This window comes from Danio rerio, chromosome 6 (assembly GCF_052040795.2).
Source record: "Danio rerio strain M-AB ecotype USA chromosome 6, GRCz13ab, whole genome shotgun sequence".
Classification (NCBI taxonomy): domain Eukaryota; kingdom Metazoa; phylum Chordata; class Actinopteri; order Cypriniformes; family Danionidae; genus Danio; species Danio rerio.
Window position 1 is genome coordinate 32443441 of NC_141026.1, and position 22430 is coordinate 32465870.

Consider the following 22430-nt stretch of genomic DNA (forward strand, 5'->3'; position numbering starts at 1 on the left):
GAAAAGAAACCGCGACAGCATTACAAATGCACACAAAGTAAAGCTGAGGGTATATTAAATACATAAGTTAAACAGAATCTCAACAAGAAACAGGTGAGCAACTTAATCAGTAACCATGACAACAAAATGGTGAATCTGGACAACATGGAAATTCAAACATTAAATACCTGAAGGGTCATGAAACACTACACTACATCATCTGAGATTTTAACAGGTGTTTGTATTGCACATCATAAACGACAATGTTAGCATGCATACATTTTAATTATAGAAAATATTTTTTTAATTTTTAACTTAACAACTGCACTTTTGTCTTCACAGTTAAAAAGCGATACTCTATCGATGTCATGAAGTGACACTGAAATAACCACAGTGTTTGGTAACACATCTGTCTCTCATAAATATTCATGAAACTGAATATCTTTGTCTTATGTGAATGGGTTTTGCTTTAGTTATTCATGACATCACACATTATTATGACAGCCCCTTAAACCATGAGCCTGCATTTAATATAAGTGAGAGATTTAATGAACTGTTCTTTACAGCTGCTTTACCAATATAAACGCTACAAAATGCCTTAAATGTTATGCAACAGCGCTTTCATATGTTTTCAATGCAAAGTACAGATGCAAATGGAAACTTGTGCATTTATAACAGTGGGAAAATGTGTTGTGTAATGTACAGCTTACAAATGCATGTATAATGTACTTTTATTATATTGCATGTAAAGGTGAAATGCACTGTGCATTTGTGGGGAGCTTTCATGCCTACAATAAGTATCTGAATCTTAAGAGTTATTATAATAACTGTCTTCCATTCCTTCTCCACTCCACAACTGAACATGCCCACTTTCAAATTCAGATAAACCAGGTGCTTTCATAACCATTTAGTGAAAAACTCAACAAGAAACAGGTGTGCAACCTAACCAGTTACTATGACAACACATTGCTGAATAGAACAAGAATATATGCTATGTTTAAGTCCTCGTGAGATATTCCTGAGTTGTTGTTTCATGTCAGATGCAATCATGTCACCTTGTTTGGCACAAAATACTGATCAAATTTTTTATACATACTCTATATTTCAACACCATTTGTAACTCCACACACAAAATGATCAGTAAACTCTATTGTGCATCAATGTGCGTAGTTGTATTTTTTGCTGCTTCTATGTTTTTATTCAGTTTATAGGTAATTCCAGAATTGTGGATACATTTTGCATCTCCTAGGTGTATTTACAATGTTTATTTAGGGATATTTTGTCTTAAATATTAACTAAAGACTCCCATTGTTACATAAGGCAAGGCAAGACAAGGCAAGTTTATTAATTTAACACATCCAGCACATTAATACAAATTCATTTTGTGTCTGTCCCTTGTGCAAAATGTTTAGGATACAACAGACTGACTATTTCTCAACTCCTCTACTGTAATTTTTTAGTGAACCTCTCATTCAATTATATACATTTGTTTTTTTAATGCATAAAATGTGAATTTAAACATGCCTGTGGTATCTGGTTTGAGGTTAGCATCTTGAGTTAAATCACAACAATGTGTAAAATTGTCAACTCTATTAAATGAAAAGGTTTAACAATAAAGATCAAATATTTCTATAGCATTTAAGCAGTTTGTATTATTTTACATTAAAATGAATAATAGGGATTCAGCTTGGGATTCACTGTAAATTATACTTTTTGTTGTATAATATTTCAGTTTAAGGAAAATTAATGAGAAAAGTGTAACCACAATTGAAATGTAACCACAATTCTTATGCTTTTCACATGCTTTGTCATGGGCACCGTTTACACTGGCAATTAAATGAGACCCAATTCCGATTTTTTGCTCATATGTGACAGAGCGGATCTGTTCTATAATCATGTAAACATAAAAAAACCCATGCATTCGGATATTCAGAGATCGGTTTCAGGCCTCATTCATATGAGGAAAAAAATCAGATATACAGTAAAATGGATATGTGACATGTAAACAGGCGGATCGGATTTATTGAGACATTTCGTTTTATCCATCATTATACATGTACTTGCAACAATGTGGTACTTCTCTGTGGTTTAATGACATAGAGCGTGTGTGGAGACGCTGACGCTGTAAACTACATCAACAACAACAGAGGAAACACGGAGGAAAGTGGTCAGTCACCACAATTTGCTTCCACCAGACCTGAGATCTCTCTCGTACCCACAAATTCCTCTGAATGGTGGAGGACACCGTATATAAACCATAGGCTCAAGTAGTGATGTCGACCCTTTCCCTCCTTCTCCGCCTTAAAATCATTTAAAAGTTGGGCGAACTTTGCATATTTCACAGAGCTAAAAACAAGACAATTTATTTCATCGTGGCTAGTGTTGTGCAGATGCTAGAACATGCCTTTATGTGTGCGCGACATCGTAAATTGTATAGCAAGTGTAAACACATTAATAGGATATGGATCACAATTAAAATAAGGTGTAAACGGACAGGCAAAAAAAAAAAAAACGGAATTGGGCATCAAGGCCTGAAATTGTAAACAGGGCCATAGACATTTGCTTAGCTCAGAAACTTTCCCAGTCATAATTAGGACTTTGTGGCAGCATTGATGTGTGCTCAAGTCATAAATATGATATTTTCACCATACAGTAGCTAAACAAGAAATACCACCCACTTCAAATGTTATCACTTGATTGAATGAGGGTTATCAGCTGATGATATGGGCTAGTAGGGGGCTGCTGTTATCATCTATCCACATGGTTAATCGGCTGCACTAATAGAGAAGACTCCAGATCTACATCTGTTTTTACATTATTGTGATGTTTGGGTTTAGGGTTGTGGTGGGAGTTGAAGTTAATAAAATACAATTAATGGGAAATTTAATAAATAATATTCATAATTCTCGTTAACTTCCGGCCGCAGTCGTATGTGATCAATAGCTGATTGACCATGTGGACGGACGATAACAGCCTACTAACAGGCCCATACTGACCCATATCTCTCAGCTGATAACCACTGATAATGTCCATTCAATCGAGTGATCACATTAGAATGGGCTGGAAATACAAACTAAAAGTTACAAAATAAACCAAAACACAAAAACAATGAAGTAACTTACTTTGGCATAGTTTTCAGGTGATTCTCACGAAGTTCCAAGATCCGTAATTTTGACAATCTGAAAAACAAGTTACAAATCATTTCTAGATCTTATTATATTTCTTTTTCTAAAGAAGCACTAAACTAGTTTGGTCACTTTTGCATGTGTTGCAGTACCAGTATTTAAAAAAGCACATATTCACTAATCACTCAGAATAGAATGTACCCAGATATCCAAGCAGTTCTGCGCTCAATTCAAAAGGAATGTGCCCTTTCAATGAATTTTCAAACCTGTACCAATTATAATTGTGTCATTACCAAGAAGAGAATAAAGCTAAGCTAATAAATCAAAAGCTAAAACAACGCAGGCAGCCCTATGCAAATACACAGTGCTGTCAAGGCAATTCGTTCTCCGTGAATTCCCCCAGATTCTTCATCAAAACCAAACTCAACAGCCCTTGACCAATGTCAACTGTAATAATAGATCCCCTTTTCCCCAATGCACATGAAATAAACATTCATCACTGAACCCGATACGAGCCGCAGGAACCCATTTATTCAGGAAAGCTTTAGGCAAATTACTGCCAGAATCAGCACCATGCTGCTCCTCGGATAAAAAATAACATCTAAAAATAAAGCCGATACGATGACAACTACAAAAACTGAGGCTCAAACTCAGACTCATGCACAGCGGGCGAAATAAGTATTAAACACGTTTCTCATGAAACATATTTCTAAAGGTGCTGTTGACTTGAAAATTTCACCAAATGTCTGTAACAACTAAAGTAATACATACATACAAAGAAAACAAAACTAATTAGTTTAAAAATTAAGTTACATGTATAGGAAACAGGGACGTTGTATCGAACACATGAAGAAAGGGAGGTTTAAAAAGCCATGGAAAGCTCAGACACCTGCTGAAATCTCTCAGTTTTTAGAATGCATGCCCCTCATCTGTGTAAATTAGTATTTTCTGCTTCAGCCCCAACACCTAAATTACCAGATGAAGAAGATGTGACCAGGGTGGACAATTCAGCAACACAATGATCCTAAACACAGACAAGGAAACTCTAACAACTGATAGAATAGAATGGCACAGCCAATCACCTGATCTGAATAGTCTTGAGACCTACAAACAATCAAGATTTTTAGACTCTGTAGATGTTGGGGTTTTGGGGGGGGGTCACACCTGAGCAATGCATTTAGCTCCATTCTCCACCCAAAAGGCATCTTGAAGCTTTCATGATTAAAAAACCTTTTATACAAAGTACTTAATGCATTTCTGTAGTTCAGTAATTTATCCATGTGTCATTCCAATGTTTTGTCATAAAACAAAAAATAATTCCTCAATTAGTTTTTGTTTTTTTATTTGTATAAACAATTTTTTTTTTGTTTTTTTTTACTGAAATCTGCTACAATTTCAAGTCAGCAGCACCTTTGGAAAAAAAAAAATCATGAAGCATTTGTTACTTGTTTTACCTGCTGTGTATGTGTTAAACAGCTATTTCACAATCCCCAGGCAGCGCAAGAACAGAGAGCCCCAAGATGAAGCTCTTACCTCCCAAAATTGGCAGGCAGGTATTCAAGGAAGGCATCATTTAAGAAGAGCTGTGTCAGGTTTAGAAGCTGGGTGAAGCCTTCCGGGAGCCTGTAGGAACAGAGAGCTGATCAGACCCTCTCAAAGGCCAGTGCCCTTAAGATTTGATAAGCGTTAAGTACTTCAAGAGCAGCGAGAGCCGTCTGTAATCCCTCTACTCTTCCCCTTTTACTGACTCTGTTAGCATCCCTGTAAAAACAGTCACTTGAGGGCTGATTTAATCATGTTATGAAAAAGAGACTCTCTGTAGAGACCATGCAGTGGATCTGAAATGTTTGATCTTTTATCATGAATTTGTGAATCAAAGATCTTAAAGGCATAGTTCACCCAAAAGTAGAAATTCTGTCAATATTTACTCACTATTTACTGTTTGAGTTTCTTACTTCTCACAAAGAGGAAAAGTGTAAAGAAAGCAGGAAACCTGTAGCTATTGACATAGTATTTATTTTTCCTTCTATGGAAGTCAACGGTTACAGGTTTTCAGCTATCATCAAAGAGATGTTCAAGAGATTAAAAACCCATAAAGATTTGAAACAACTTTTTTTGTGTGTGAATTATCGCTTAAAGCTTGGGATGAAAGCATTAGAAATGGATGTCTGATTTCTTTTTGTGTGGAGTTATTTTTAAGTTCTGGGGCCTCATTTATCAATGCTGCATGTGCGCAAAAACTTTGCGTACGCCAGGTTTCATGCTCACGTTTGGATTTACTAACGATGAAATTACCGTGAGAATGTGTGTTGGTCTAAGCCAACTTCATGTCTTGCGCACATGTATTTCTAGTGTGTGTTTGTTTTATTTCCATTGACGACTCCAAGAAGCAATTATGTTAAATTGCACACTACAAAGTATCACACCAACACATGTGAAAAACATTGCTGTTAATTTATAATTGATAAAATGGGTTAAGTGACAATATATATATATATATATATATATATATATATATATATATATATATATATATATATATATATATATATATATATATATATACATATTTTACCAATTGTGTGATTTAGAACTTAAAAAAGCTTTTGCAAATGTATACAACCCTTGTCTATGGCAATGGCAGTGTTGGCCTTATAAGCAGACATTGTCAATAGTCAAATCCAAAGGATCCAAGGTGGCAGGGTGGCTTCTTGGCGAGTGATGTATTTAACGATATTATTCCAGCTAAGATTGTTTTATTTTAATTATTATTATTATTATTTTTAGCATAATTATTTAACTGCATATCAAGGGAACCGCGATTATCCATTAAAGACGTGGCTATTAACTCCCCTCAACAACCCACAAACTGACCAAGAGCGGAGAGTTGTAGCGTGGGCGATTGGGCAGTTAAAATGCTGGTGGCGCTGCCTTGATAAGAGCGGAGGGGTGCTGCTTTACCCCCCTAACAAAGTGTTCCTCTAATACGTCTGTGTCTCCCACAGACATGGATACTACTCCAGACAGTAAAGTGTCGCCCACAACTGAGGCAACTCTCTCTTCAAAGGGTGTTAGTTCAGCATCCCCTGTTACCCTGCCTGTTTGGTCCACACTTTGACGGTGCGCCGCTGTTCTCCTCTTAACCTGCACCTTTACATCGGACCATTTCTTTTTAATTCACTCACAGTGCGATGTTCAGACCCCACTGCGTTAACCGCGTCAGCTAAACTCTCCCACTCTATTTTTTTTTCCTTTTGTTACTAATTCCGGAGGGTAAACTTGCAAATAACAGTTTTTCTTCAGTCTACCTCTGATAGGAACACCTCCAATTCCCATTCTGTGAAGTTTCTCTTTTTGCATGCTTTCGCCATTGCTTTTTCGTTTGGTTTTGCCAAAGTAGATTTATTAGCATATTCATACAGGGAGGAAGCAGGGAGGGGTTTTGCACTTGTGCACGAGCGCTCAGTGTCAAGTTTATTCGGATGTACAAAGAGAACATGCATGGGATTCCATGTACGCAGTGTTTCATGCATCTGAATGTTTTACTGCATACGCACATTTACAGCTTTGTCTGTACGCAATGTTTTAGTATTAATTCAATGCAAGTCTTCATACATGAGGCCCCTGGTGTCTGCTTGTTATATGCAATAATAATGCATACATTTCCCAATATTAATTAAAAAACGAGTTTACTCATGAATTATACAAAAATAAAGGAGATATTACGTTCAATTAGTATTCTTATCTTGAACACAGATTAGAAGCACAAATAAATGCTTCCATTTGTGGAAGAGAGTGTGAAGAAATTAAGTAAATGCCTGTACTACATGAGAAAAAAATATTTCTTGTAAGCAGTGCTTGGAGAAAAGGGCAAATGTTGTTTACATGATTATATACACTTTACTGATAATTATTATTAATAATAATTATCTTATATTTGAGGGATTCCATGAAATATTTGCAATTAATTTAACCAAAGACTATTTCTAAAAATGTTTATAAAAATGGAAAGAATCTAATCAATTGTGGTCATAAATTTTAACCTGACATCCATCAGTGTTTCATGCATCTGAATGTTTTACTGCATACGCACATTTACAGCTTTGTCTGTACGCAATGTTTTAGTATTAATTCAATGCAAGTCTTCATACATGAGGCCCCTGGTGTCTGCTTGTTATATGCAATAATAATGCATACATTTCCCAATATTAATTAAAAAACGAGTTTACTCATGAATTATACAAAAATAAAGGAGATATTACGTTCAATTAGTATTCTTATCTTGAACACAGATTAGAAGCACAAATAAATGCTTCCATTTGTGGAAGAGAGTGTGAAGAAATTAAGTAAATGCCTGTACTACATGAGAAAAAAATATTTCTTGTAAGCAGTGCTTGGAGAAAAGGGCAAATGTTGTTTACATGATTATATACACTTTACTGATAATTATTATTAATAATAATTATCTTATATTTGAGGGATTCCATGAAATATTTGCAATTAATTTAACCAAAGACTATTTCTAAAAATGTTTATAAAAATGGAAAGAATCTAATCAATTGTGGTCATAAATTTTAACCTGACATCCATCAAAATTTTATAATAATGAATAATACAGAAAGAAAGAAAGAAAGAAAGAAAGAAAGAAAGAAAGAAAGAAAGAAAGAAAGAAAGAAAGAAAGAAAGAAAGAAAAGAGGGAAAGAAGGAAATATGTTCCCTACTTTGTTTAGCCTTAATTACTATGTACTTACATTTAATGAACCATTTGGTACAATACACTTATTATGTACATATATATACACTCTCCGGCCACTTTACTAGATACGTCTAGGCATAGGGTGATAACCATTTTTGGAAAAGTTAAGGTTTTAAAACCGCCCAAATTTTCTGCTATACCTCTTCTAAGGTTTGTGTAAGATTTGTAATCAGCCAATCACAAGGCAGCAACGCAATGCATTAAGGCATGTAGACATGGTCAAGACAACCTGCTGCAGTTCAAACCGATCATCAGAATGTAGGAGAAAGCTGATTTAAGTGACTTTGTATGTGGCATAGTTGTTGGAGCCAGACAGGCTGGTCTGAATATTTCAGAAACTGTTGCTCTACTGGGATTTTAACGCACAACCATCTGTAGGGTTTACACAGAATGGCCCAAAAAAGAGAAAATATTAAGGCAACAGTAACTCAACTAACTACTTGGGAACCTCGCATCATGGATGTGCAGCCGACAAATCTGCAGCAACCTTGTGATGCTATCATGTCAACATGGACGAAAATCTCTGAGGGATTTTCCCGTACCTTGTTGAATCTATGCCATGAAGGATTAAGGCAGTTCTGTGGGCAAAAGGGCATCCAACCCAGTACTAGTAAGATGTACCTAATAAAGTGTATTTAAATGAAATTATCTGCTTGCAATTAAATCTGTAATTAATTGATGTAAATTAATTTATAATTTCACAGTTATGCCTTACACCCTAACCCATCCTTAAAACTACCCCTACCACCAAGCATGTCCCTAACCTTACTCATATTTCATTTCCAAAATCTTTTAATTGAAGTTTTCTGTGTTTCTGATTTAAGAAATGTGAGAAGATTAACTTACTTGGCTATAGGATTTACACTGGCCTCCACAACTGATAGACATTTACAGCATTTGATGTTGTCTGGAAACTCTTGAATACCTGAAATAAAGCCATTTTGATACATTGGTTTTAAGGTACAATCATATACAATCTTGCCAATACATTTAGTGCAAGATGCTATTTAAAAAAGTAAATATAGAATAAACTGATTTAGGCTTATACCATTTTTACTAATATCTAACTCTTTCAGATTCACAAGGCTGGCAATGGTGGTTGGCAGGTTGGAGAGGTCATTGTCAGGCATGCTCAGCTTCTTGAGTGCTTGACAGTTGAAGAGTTGCTGAAAAAAAGAAAACAGAAATACAAAGATTTGGTTAAAATGTGTTTTTTCTTTAGAGGAACTTATATGCAGAGGCTTTAAGGCACCTGTAAAAATGTTACCCCTTGGCAGATCAATCTACACTAATCTACAATAAGTAACAGTCTTCTTAATCACCCACAGTACAGTATGATGTCCCGCTGTTTGCTTTTCACACTACTAAGCGATATTTAACACATTTTCAACTTTAGATTAAGTGACATTTTTTTTACTAATTTAAAATATTTTATCATAGAAATAAACTCTATCACCCTTTCAGCATTTTTCAGCATGTTTCTAAGTTTAATCAATACTGTTTATTGACAAATGACTTATTTTATTGTTGAAGCGACTCCCTTCTGTTTCTAAACAATTTCATTTACTGTCATGGTTACAGTTTTATTGATTATGTCCACCTGCTCCGTTATTATTTACACTGTATTTAAGCCCTCTTCTTCACTAAAAGTTCTTGTTGGGTATTGTCTTTGATTTTGTGAAGTTGTTGCATTTTTTCTCCTCATTTCCTGCCTATTTTATATATATATATATATTTATAATATATAAAAAACTAAAAAAAAAAACAAAAACAAAAAAAAATATATATATATATATATATATATATTTTTTTTTTTTTTTTTTTACAAATTGTGTTTTGAGCTTGTCTTGAAGAAGTAGTCTAAATGCATTTAACCTGACTGCTTTTGTAATGTAAACCCTCAAACAATACTGCCTACAACTTTGTGGACACCTATTCATTGTACATATCGCTGTCAATATTACATTGTCGTTGTATTTGTACTGTCTGTATTTTGCACTGTCTGGAGTCAGCACCTAAGCTTTTCACTCTTCATAGCACACTTGCTGCTGATGATGTGACAATAAAAGGGATTTGATTTGATTTTGATGTGATTGAATGCATTCAAACAGCTACAAGAATCTGCCTGCTGACCTGATTCCTAAACACAGAAGGATTTTAAACTTTTCCGAGTTTGGTTTCAAGGTGAAAATAAATGTAAAATCTAAAAGTTCTCTTACCAATCTTGATTCTAGCGCAAACCCAGCGCATTCAGCTTATAGTTTTTTGTTGATTTTATTTTCCATTATGTAAAATGTGCGGCTATATTTCTTAATAATACATTGAAAGCCTTGAAAAGCTCTTGCATACTGTACACTTGCCCATAGATTTTCTCCTTAAAGAAACTAGAAAGTAGACAAAAAAATACAAACAGTAAAGTCTCTTTCTTATCTGATCCCATCGGCCAAAACAGATCTTCCACCAGTTGTAAACATGGCTGTGGTCATTAAGAGACTTTCACACTGAACATGATTAAATGCAACAAATATATGATGCAAAGACGCTCATGAATCAAAACAATAGATCCCTATGGAGCTATTAACATCAGGCATGATCAATCGCAGCACAATAAAGCAATGATTTTTTTTTCGACCGGTGGGTCAATTTTGTTCTTTGTTATCTTGCCAGAAATGTGCCGCCAAGTTAGATTTGAGTTTTTAGATAATGTGCCACAAAAGGGTCATAACACAGAATGCAGCTGAAAATCTGTGCAGACATCAAAGAAAATGGTGTCCAGAAAAAAAATGAATCTCAAATGCTTGTTATCTTGGGAGTCTGAGAATGTTGATGAAATGGCACATCCCACAAAAAAAAGGAAATAAAAAGGAAATAAAATAAAATAAAGTTGTGTAATAAACGTGGCAAGGAATTGCAGAGAAACTAACTAGATAATAAGTTTGAGCATGATAGATAGTTTATGTTTCTGGTGTAGAATCAAACTTAATGGTGTAGTGGGCAAGGTTAAAATCGACAGGTAAAAATAACGAGGTACAGGTGAAACACCATGGGCCCAATCATACACCCGGCGCAAGGCGCGACGCAGTTGTTGTTTGCTAGTTTCAGCTCGACGCAGGAGTCGTTTTGATGTTTTGAACGCCCATAGGCGTTCTGGTCTAAAAAAGGAGGTGTGTTGAGGTGCATTGCTGGCGCGTTGCTATTTTGAGGAACTAGAATTGTCTGTTCAATAGACCAGCTAAGAGGAGGCCTGAAGTACAACGCGGAGTGCATTAATTGTGCGCCTCGCTTAAACATTGCTCAATACTCACAGGGTGAACAGCAATACGCAAATAGCTTTACAAATGAAAAATAGTTAAAGGATTAAAATTAGGGATGCATGATATATCGGCGCCCATATCCTTATCGGCCGATAAATGCTATTTTTAAGATTATCGTTATTGATCCGATGTCATAATTAGGCCGATATATTTAAGCCGATAAATTACGTAATTGTACGGACCTGCCTGCCTCGCGCACGTGTGGGCGGAACTTGTTCAGACTTGTCCAGTGCACTATAATGGATCTCTCCTCACACTGATTATTCCCTCAAAGTCCGTCCTTTCTCCGCGTGGCTTGCTGTGCATTAATAACTCAGTAAGTAAGGTCTATAATCACCTTGCAATTTCGAAATCATAGCTTTTTTGCTTTGAGTATAGACTATTCACTTCATAAGAGCAGTTCAATCTTTTATGAAGTTTGCTGTATAAACATATAACAATTTAAAATATTTATAATTATTGGCCTATACATATCGGCTATCGGCCTCCAAGTCTAAAGAATTATCGGTTATCGGTATCGGCCAAAAAATCCATATCGCTGCATCCCTAATTAAAATATTACAAAAAATATTATTTTCAGTGGTTTTATAAATATAAAAACCAATGCCTCCATGCCTTCTTCATCTCGAGGTACTTTTTCAGTTTATTAATGACAATTTACTTTTGTATAATGTTATTATTAGTATCAGTATTATTTATTATATGCATATTATTTTTGTTTTATTAAAAACAAGCTAAGATTTGTCCACCTGTCAGGTTTTAGACCATATGGGGCATAGCATGTGTATTTCAAAATAACTCCAAACATTTTTGACCACACTTCGTTATTATTGCTCATTTATTCATTTGCTGGAAGTTAGAACTGAATTTAGAATTAGTTTTAAAACAAATCTTTGCGCTTAACAAACAAAATTAATTATGTATAGGCTAATGGATGTCTGTGCATAAAACATGTTTCCTTATACACGAGAGTGAAAGTGCAAGTACGGAATGAGGAGGCTCATTCTCGTGCTGTAGATGCTCTGTTTTCTCACTAGTAAAGTGCTCAGTTTTTTCACTTTACAAAGTCCGCCATGTAAATAACAAATAAGCTATGGCATGACGCAACTGACCCTTAAAGGGAACAGAGATGAGACTATGATTGGTTTATTGTCAAAACACACCTATAACTCATTAAGAGAATAAGCTCAACCCTGTTAGACCATGCGCTGTGGCACAAAGCAGATTTTTCTGTCCTTAAAATAGTAAAAGTGGATTCGGACACGCCCTTAATGCTTTTGCGCCCTGTGCTTTGGACTTTGTGCATGGATCGTCAAAATAGTGCCCCATATCTTACCAACATGATACATTCATTTATTTTTTTTTTCGCCTTATTCCCTTTATTAATCAAGGGTCGCCACATTATCCAGCATATGTTTTACACAACAGATGCCCTTCCATCTGCAACCCATCACTGGGAGACACTCATACACTTCAGACAATTTAGCTTACTCATTTTACCCATAGCACAAGGGGAAACGATCTCATTCGCATTATTTGGTACGATCCCCCAATAACGGTTGGGTTTAGGTATGGGGTTTGGTGCCATGTCTCCTTTTAAAAATCGTAAATTTTTTTACGACAGAACTGTACAAATTAGCGACTCAACTGACAAAACGTTAAATAATTATGTTTCTCATTCAGATTAGGCTGGATAATTAGTGAAATATATCACCAGACTAACAAATAGTACCTATGAGTACAACACATTCGGGGAGAGGGGTCTGGCTGCAGACCTGTTGCAGTGCAATCTGGGCTGCATCCAATGCTTTTTAATGGGCTCACCTGACTCTACCCCTAACCCTACCCGTCACAGTGATGTCACTAGCTCTATTTGAGTGGATTGTGTCTGACATTGCATCGCTGAGTGATGCAGTCTCAGCTTGCATCATAAAGGCTGCATCCAGATTCTATTGCATTCGGGAGGCAACGTAATCATCACTGTTGGAGAATTTAGCTTGCACAGCCCAAAATAATAAAGCAAACCAAGCTTAGCTCTAGGGATAAACCAATACCACTTTTTAACAGTACAGACGATATGAGTGTGAGTATATTAATTTGTGTACTCGTACTCGTCGACACTTCTTAGATTTCTGCAAGTGATTTGAAATGAAGTTGTTTTTGCCTGTAGCAAAGATGAACACAAAAACTTTAACAGAAGGCTATTCCAAGCCAAAAATATACACACGATATTGATTGTTGTCCATGACTTCACATATTACATAATCAAGTGTGTGCAGTCTGCATTACCTAATGGAGTCACTCTCTTGACATTGCATATTGGGGACGCATAAAACCTTGTAATCCGCGGTTCTTTGTTATATTCACGAGTCCAACCGTTAATCCGCGAGTCAGGTAATCAGAAAGTTGGCTACATGATGTTTAAATATGGGTGGATAAGATCAATAGATATTCAGTTTATTCTTCAGTAGCCTATACCTCTAGATTCGTTAATAATGTATTTTTACAAATGGATTATTAATAAGGACTAAGCTATTAATATATAATACATTAATTAATACATGAAGACACTGAAGTCAGGTAGGACAACAAATCACAACCACATACGCTAAGCTAACAGTTGAGTGCAGTTTCAATTTAAACAGAATATTGAGTAGAGTACAGGGTTTTCTTTTTGAGCATCTTTGGCTAATAGAAAACTAATGGTAAGAGGGGTGTGAATAAAAAATGTGGTTAAAACCACTAAATTGACATGAACAAAGTAGGACTTTGATGCAAGATTACCCAAAATATATAAATTTATTTCCAGTGAAACAACTTGCTCGGATTAATTGTTCACCTAAATAATAGCAATGTGTGCTAACAAAATAAACAATGTAAATCTGGATTTCAGTTTTCAAATTGTAAATGAATGCACTACTTACATTATTTATACGACACAAAGGCTAATAAAAAAGCAACTGAAATCCCTTTTGAAAATGCACTTAAATGGTGGGCATGGTGGACAGGCTCCTAAAAAATGTGTTGTAATCAGCAGCAGTTTGTTGGCGATTCACCCCACATTATCACATCACACTCAGGCCTGAATCCACAAACAGGACTTTGACTAAGCCAGGATTAGGATATAGTCCAATTAGGACATTTGTGTATTTTGTGTATTTTTATTTTTTTACAAATGGGCCTTTAGAAAAAAAAACTACTGGTGTCCCTCTTAAAACAAAACCAAGGCACTGAAATATTTTAAGATCAGTGCAAGTTTCTTTGCAGTGAAGCAGCTCAGACTTACATATTAGTCTGACACTAGCCATTGGCCTTTACAGTGCTTTGCACACATTATTGGAGCTGTCCATGGTGCTTATATAATCTTGCTGATTAATACATTAAAAACAAAGCCTGTTCATCCTTAATATATGGAACACTTTTATAGTTTAATAAGCAAGCATGCGCATTAATAATCATAATTTCTTGCACAATTTGTTTGCAGAAATGTTATAGAGCAGTGATGTTATAGGCAGATAGTATGCATGTTTAAACTGACACTTGACATCTCACCTTAGGCAGCTCCTCAATCTGGTTGGCGTCCAGGTAAAGCTCCTCCAGCGTGCGCTCGAAGCTGAAGATCTCCTTGGGGACCTGCTGCAGGCTACAGTGGGAATAATCCAGAACTGAGATGACCTCCTCCTCCCCCCGGAAACATCGACAGGGCACCAGGCGGCCGATGATCTTCCTCTTAGTCGTCATCTCCAGACACTGCACTGGAGGAGAACAGAGGACAAGCGCAGGTCAGTTTATTACAGAAAAACCAACATGTCTTCAGACTCATATGATCGTTTGTCACTATCCTGATATACAACACATAATGTGTGTGTGTCAAAAAGAGTGTCTTACTTCCTACCATCAGTAAGACCAGAGTGGGGTGTTTCTTCCAAAAAGAAAATCATTAATATTTACTAATTATAGTTTTATTTAAATCCATTCTTGTATTATTTGTCTGAAAAATTAATTACTTCAGTTACTTAAGAGTAATTTCATTCATTCATTTTCTTTTCAGCTTAGTCCCTTTATTAATCAGGGGTTTCCACAGCAGAATGAACTGCCAACTTATCCAGGACCTTTTATGCAGCAAATGTCCTTCCAGCTGCAACACAACACCGGGAAACACCCATGCACTCCTGCATTCACACACATACACCACGGCCAATTTAGCTTATTCAGTTCACCTGCACTGGATGTCTTTGGACTGTGGGGGAAACCGGAGCACCCGGAGGAAACCCACACAAACACAGGGAGAACATGCAAACTCAACACAGAAATGACAACTGACCCAGTTGGGGCACGAACCAGCGACCTTCTATCTGTGAGGCGATCATGCTACCCACTGCGACACTGTGACGCCTACTCAAGAGTAATTTACTTGACCCAATACTAAAAAGTCCACATACATCCCAATGGATAGATTAAACTCTAAATACTTCAGATTCAAGTCAAATTCAAGGACCTTTTAGATTTGTTTACAAAAAAATACTTGAATAATAAACAACATATCAAAATGTTTCAAATTAATGACACCATTTTTTATGCATATATTGACATTATTTTCTAAAACATTTAATTGGTTTTTAAGCTTGTACAGTTACATATAAATATGTATACAGATATATTCTTCTTTAGTTAGAAATTGAATCATTATGCAAAATATCTCAATAACAAAAAATCTTTACTATTATACTTTGTTCTCTGAATTTATACCATATATTGTCATGAACTAGTTTATTTTTCTTAAACATATGCAATTGTCTAGATAAATGTAGTCTTCTTATGTTAAAGAATAAAATAAGTCTGCAAATTATGCAACAAAAAAACAATTACTCTGCTTCGCTAAAATGATTTATACAAACTGTTGAATTTATGATATGTATGCATTTATTGTAAATGCATAAATCACGTAACATGTGAATTAATAACTTTATGCAATGTAAATGCATAAATTTGTGAATATGAAATAGAAAAAAAGTGGGTAAGGCACTGTCGATAAAATCCAAGCTGTTTAACTGATCCTGCATTTTGATTGGTTATGTCAATTATATGTCTTTTAATGACAACACATCAAAAATTTGTTACACTGTTGTTTTTAGGACACTTAAAAAAAAAATAAAAAAAAAACATGTAGAAAAGGGATTTAGTCTAGAATATACTCTACACTGCCAGAATATTTATTGTACCTACTAGTGGTGTAACGGATCACAAATCTCATGATTCACACTACGGTTTCTGAGTCACAGATTGAACCATTTTTCGGTTTAGCAAAAATAGAGGAGACAATGTCATTTGCTTTTCATTTATACAAAATTATTACTGCAAAAAACATTGGTTTTAACAAACAGAACTTAGAACCTGTCATTTTAATAAAAATAAAATCAAGCAACACAAGATGGAATAAATCTGCCCTATAAGACAAAGACCGAGTGCTGTTCTTCAGAGGTGTTAGTGTGCAATTAACAGTAAGTAGTGTCATGAATCAAAGCAGTTTATCTGATTTAGCTGATCATGAAAGCTCATTGTACACCCATAGGAGAAACCATTCGCAAATATCAGTCAGGGAAGATGGAAGCAGTATAACACAAAATTGCTTATATCAATCAACTGTGATGAGATACTTCTGTACTGCCTCCATCCTGGTATGGAGCCAAAAAAGAGAGTGAAGAGATGCGCCAGGCATCGAAATGTTCTTCAGGGATGGAAACACGCTGTTAAAACAATGTTTGAGAGGGCATTAGGGAGTAATGTCTGAAATGAAAGACATGCCGTGCTAATGCTGAGTGCTTTTGTCTCTTGCAAATGCAAATGTTTCACTGATAATTAAAATATCCGCCGTTCAACAAAGAAAAGCAGCGGCTTGAGATGAGCGACTACACTGAGGATTCTGGAGATTAATATTTCAGTAAGAGTTTGTGTAAGAGAGTGGAAATTCCATGATTTAAATATTATGCAGCTGTGTAAAAAAATTATAGTAGGTGCTAAATCTAACATTTATGTTTTTAAAGAGACATAAAATTCATGTTAGTTTTGAAAAACAAAAACATACCATGACATAACTAAATGAAACGTAACGAGATATGACGTGACGTGACATAACGTAACATAACATATAATAGGGCTGAACAATATATCGTTTGAGGATGGATATGCAATGTGTGTATCTGTAATAGTCACAAAACAGGATTAGATTATTTAGTAAGAATTAAAAGATAAAGAAATTATTGTTTTATTATTATTCACACAATGATGACCATGTTATTTTACAAATGATTGGTACATTTCTGTACTTGAAGACTGTTAGACTCCCCAAAAGTACTGTTTATTTATTTTTGCTTGTAATTTATTATAATTTATGCCGATGCAATGTAAAAAAAAAAATTATCAACCCAGGTGATTTAAACTAATGAAGTCCTTCCAAATAAAGTTAATTTCATTCATATTGCAATATGTATCGCAGCAAAACAAAATATCACAATGCCAATTTTTTTCAATATCGTGCAGCATAACATAACATATAACATAACATAACATAACATAACATAACATAACATAACATAACATAACATAACAGTCTTTTACACAAAAGTCAAATAATAAACTGCATATCTGTCATCCATACATATGAAACTGAATGTCAAATTTAAATGATCATATTACATCTTTTCTGCTCATCAAAGCTGCATTTATGATATCTAAAATGAAAATAAATTTTATTCAATGTGAATGTATCATCTGATCCTACAGAAATCATTTTGAAATTCAAATTTGGCACTATTTTAACACCTGGCACAAATAAAATAAAATAAAATAAAATAAAATAAAATAAAATAAAATAAAATTAAATAAAATAAAATGAGGGGTAGCAGAGTAAGTAAACTGACAGGCAAGACTAATGCAAGATGAAGGAAGAGTAACTGAACAGCTTTCATTTTAAGCAAATTAATCGAAAAAGTGTCTCAAGTGGGCATAATTCTGGGCATAACTTTCCTCCAAAAACACACAATATAATTCAACTAAGGCTCCTTATGGATACGTACCCCTGTATACATTTCTGGTAAGCATGAAATATGTTCCAGGAGGGGTTTTTTTTTTGTTGCAGTTTTTGTTTTCGCGAATCCACCAGAGGCCGCTGTGTATGCTTTTTCAGAACTCAAATTGCTCTCGTGAGTGCCATTCGAGTCTGCTCTTCTTACGTAAATCCACCAGAGGCTGCTGTCAACTGACTGATTTACTGACTAACCAACCCACCAATACCCCCACCTTTCCCGTCCTTAAATCTAACCGATAGTGTTTTCAAAAGCACCAACTGACCCACCCACCACCTTCCCTAAACGCAACCGTCAGTGTTTTTAAAGGCAATCCAGAAAAAAAAGCCCTTGCGACCGCCTGGTTTTTACCACGTTTCCAGATCTTACCACAATCTCACCCTGTTATTTACTTGTATATTATTTATTTTTGTCTTGTCTTTTATTTCATTTTGTTTTTGTTTTACCACACTCTAGGGTTGTCCCAATACTGGAATTTGATCCTAATCGGTACTGAAATAAAAAAAAAAACATTAATTTCTTGAGCGTTTGAAAGTCATGCGATCAGCTGGTTTGTCTATAAGCTGACATATGAGCGATTTGCTGATGAATCACGGCTTTAAAATGCTCCAGTGTCCATGCATATGTGGTTTCACACAGTAAACAGCGGTAAGTTCGGTTTACCAGTGACATTCATTTCTCAACAGTCATTTTTATTAAGCACCTGAACACAATGGTAAATCAGCAATGTTTAAGAATGTGATCCACATCACTTAAATGTTTGCAGGAAATAGACTTTTTAAAAAATTCTATACCGATTAATATCGAATACTGAACTCAAACCCCATCATCGCGGTCAACTCCTCTTTGTGTCTCAAGTTCGCTGATGTACACGGCAAGCTACTAGGCAAACTAGTAACAGCGGAAAAGCCATCCACACAGATGTAAGCAGTCAGCTAGTAGCATGAAAAGAAACACACTCAAAAAAATCAACTAGGCATGTATTGGATTTACAAAATAAAATTTGGCAGATTGAAAAGAACAAAACAAGTTTACGTATGTTAAATGATTAATTCATGTTATTTGAACTTGAATCAAGAAATAATCAAATGAATTTGATCAGAACATGTTGATTCAATGAGACTGAGATGCTTCAAATCGACAACTCTCACTCTGGAGAGTCACTTCGCACATATCAGTAGGTGGCGGTAGTGCGTTTGGATGTCATCATACGAAAACAACAAGAAGAAGTATCACCGCGTGTTTTCGGCACAGTTTGGGAATTGGTTTTCCCAAGAGCTTGAATGTTATGCATGTTATGTTGTTGGCTAAATGTTTCTTATACATTTTATATTACATATTACAATTTTGGATATTATATAACATTTTGTATCAGAATATTAAAGAAGAAATTTGTTTAAATGTGATTGGTGCCTGCTAAAGGCTATAATAAATAACATGTTATATATATATAACATGTAACATATATATATAACATGTTTTCTGTCCTTTTTGTGTTGAATTACTTAATTTTCAATCTTGCTTCATAGAATCGCCTCACAGCAAGAAGGTTGCTGGGTCGCTGGTTCGAACCTCGGCTCAGTTGGTGTTTCTGTGTGGAGTTTGTATGTTCTCCATGCCTTCGTGTGGGTTTCCTCTGGGTGCTCTGGTTTCCCCCACAGTCCAAAGACATGTGGTACAGGTGAATTGGGTAAGCTAAATTGTCCGTAGTGTATGAGTGTGTGTGTGAATGTTTCCCAGATGGGTAGCGGCTGGAAGGGCATCTGCTGTGTAAAAAACTTGCTGGATAAGTTGGCGGTTCATTCTGCTGTGGCAACCCTGGATTAATAAAGGGACTAAGCCGACAAGAAAATGAATGAATGAATTTAAACAACAATATTGAACAAGAAATTTACTAGCTGATTTAACAAGACATAATTTTGTAATAATTGAGTAAATTAGAATCAATTTAATTAGAATAACACAATACAAACATTTTGAGTCAATTAGTTGCAAAGAAGTTAGACTGACATATTGAAACCATGTTTTATCTACAAATGTGCTTTGTGTTCATACAACATGTTCAAAGCAGTTCAGGTTTACTTGATTGGATTAGATGCATAAAGGGTGCCACGATTAAATCATGTTCATTCAACAATGTTTTTTTTTGAGTGCAGAAGCCAACATCGATGTCATACAGCCTCATATTGTTAGTCTTAAAGATGAAATGCAGCCATTCATAGCTCTGGCTACATAATTTTGGCTCTCCAGAAATGTATACAGGGTAACGTTTTCACAATGAGCCTGTGTTGCAACAATTTCAGCCCGCTGTATCTGCTTTATCAGACCTCCTCACAGGCTTAAGATACAACATCCTTCCATCTAAATGACCGGCACATGCTGAAAACTGTCAGTCCGCATCTGAATGGAGGAACAACAGCACTTCCTCAGGGATTGTGAGATAGTGAAACACTAGCTTCAGATAACAGGCTTTTTTTCTTTAAGGAGCTGTGCTTGGAGAGAGAGATGATCAGTACTGATAAGATAAAGTCACAATAAAATAAAAATGTCTCCGATAACATTCATCTGATTCACTAGTACATAAACCCTAACCATTTGTGCTGCTCTTTGATGAGCTTATTTTGGATCTTGAGGAAAGATAATGCCAAGGTGCCATTACAGCCATCGCTGCAGCTAAATGATAATGAGTTTACATGGTGAAAACCTGAAGTGAATTGGAAATGAATATTCTCATTATATAATACACTCAAAACATGCATATTCAACTTCCATGCATGAGACATTCAGACAAGGGCAAAGTATAGAGAGGACTAATGGCTCTGTCAAAATAATACACTACTCTTCGAATGTTAAGGATTGTACTTTTTAAGTAACAAATTGGAATTTAGTTAAAGTGATCAAAAGTGGCAGTACAAGCATTTTTTATATTCATATTCAACAAATAATCCTGATAAAGAAGGTTTTAAGTCAAATAAAGGAATCACTTCATTTCTTTAGAACTATTGTATAGTTTTATACAATATAGACTGTCAAAGACTTTCCAAATATGTTCAGCAGCACAACTGGTTTCAACATTAATAATAAAAATAAGAATTGTTTATTAAAGTGCCTCTATTACAGAATTTTTTGCAGTGTGTAACACAACAAAGTGGATGAAAATATCTAGTTGCGTTTTAAATCTAAAAGTGCATGTATGTAGAAAATTCTTGACTCTCAAAATGAAAAAGCTGAGTCGTTAATATGTGCACATATGCAAACACTGAAGCGGATTGTGGGGGATGGGATTGCATTATGACCCAAAGATGCTGTGAGGGAAAATCATTTTAACTGCATACGTACAAGACAGTTAGAAATCAATGATAAAAGTAGATTTTCACGACAATACTACAATATAGCCCCCAAACTTGTGCTGTGTTCCTGTCGTTACAGTTACAGCAACTTAAAATGTGGGATTGTTACAAAAAGAACGATCAGTAACAAAGACTAAATGTACTTGGGATTTTGTCAGTACTGTTTATTTATACTAGCTTCTTCTTCCTCCAATTCACAGCAGTGCTTCCCACAGGTTTGAAATATATTTTCATAGGTGGTCAGATTGAAACACACCTTTAACCCACATCACATAAATAGTTAACTACATGTGACAAATTTGATTTTTAGTATTATTATTATTTTCTGTTTTAAACCTTTTTTCTTTTTAATGGGTTAAAGGGCACCTAGGTTACCCCTTTTTTCAGATTTAATATAAGTCTTTTGCGTCTCTAGAATGTGTATATAAAGTTTTAGATCAAAATACCCATCAGATTTTTCATTATACCTTTTACAAGATGCTGTCTTATACTGATTTCCAGCAGGGGGTGGTTTTGTCGTACTGCGCCTTTAGGCGGATTCTTTCCCGCCCACTGTTTCTACATGCCTCCTCCCTCAGCTGCGTCAAACAACAGACAGACTTAAAGGAAGGAGGTCTCACGTAGCGTTTGTGAGATACTACAGTAAGAACTAACCTTTACTAATCAGTATTGTGAAGTTGCATTGATGAGTCACACACAATATCGTTACAAAGTTAACGCGCGCGCACACACACACACACCGCAGATGATACACACACACGCAGGCAGGCAGACAGACAGAGCACGCTTAGCCTAGTTAAGGCTAACCTCAAGTGTGGAT

General features: G+C 35.4%; 1 protein-coding gene across 50 annotated transcripts in view; it reads right to left on the bottom strand.

Moving 5' to 3' along the window:
- Positions 1–22430, bottom strand: part of lrrc7 (leucine rich repeat containing 7) — a 231768-nt gene that overhangs the window by 73986 nt on the left and 135352 nt on the right. For all 50 annotated transcript variants that reach the window (XM_087257400.1, XM_087257442.1, XM_087257428.1 and 47 more), the window contains 5 exons: positions 14728–14930; positions 8910–9027; positions 8708–8786; positions 4638–4727; positions 3102–3158 (listed from right to left, as the gene is read on the bottom strand). In XM_087257400.1, coding sequence (XP_087113526.1) covers positions 3102–3158; positions 4638–4727; positions 8708–8786; positions 8910–9027; positions 14728–14916 — 533 coding nt within the window. In that variant the 5' untranslated portion in view covers positions 14917–14930. The remainder of the gene's footprint in view (positions 1–3101; positions 3159–4637; positions 4728–8707; positions 8787–8909; positions 9028–14727; positions 14931–22430) is intronic.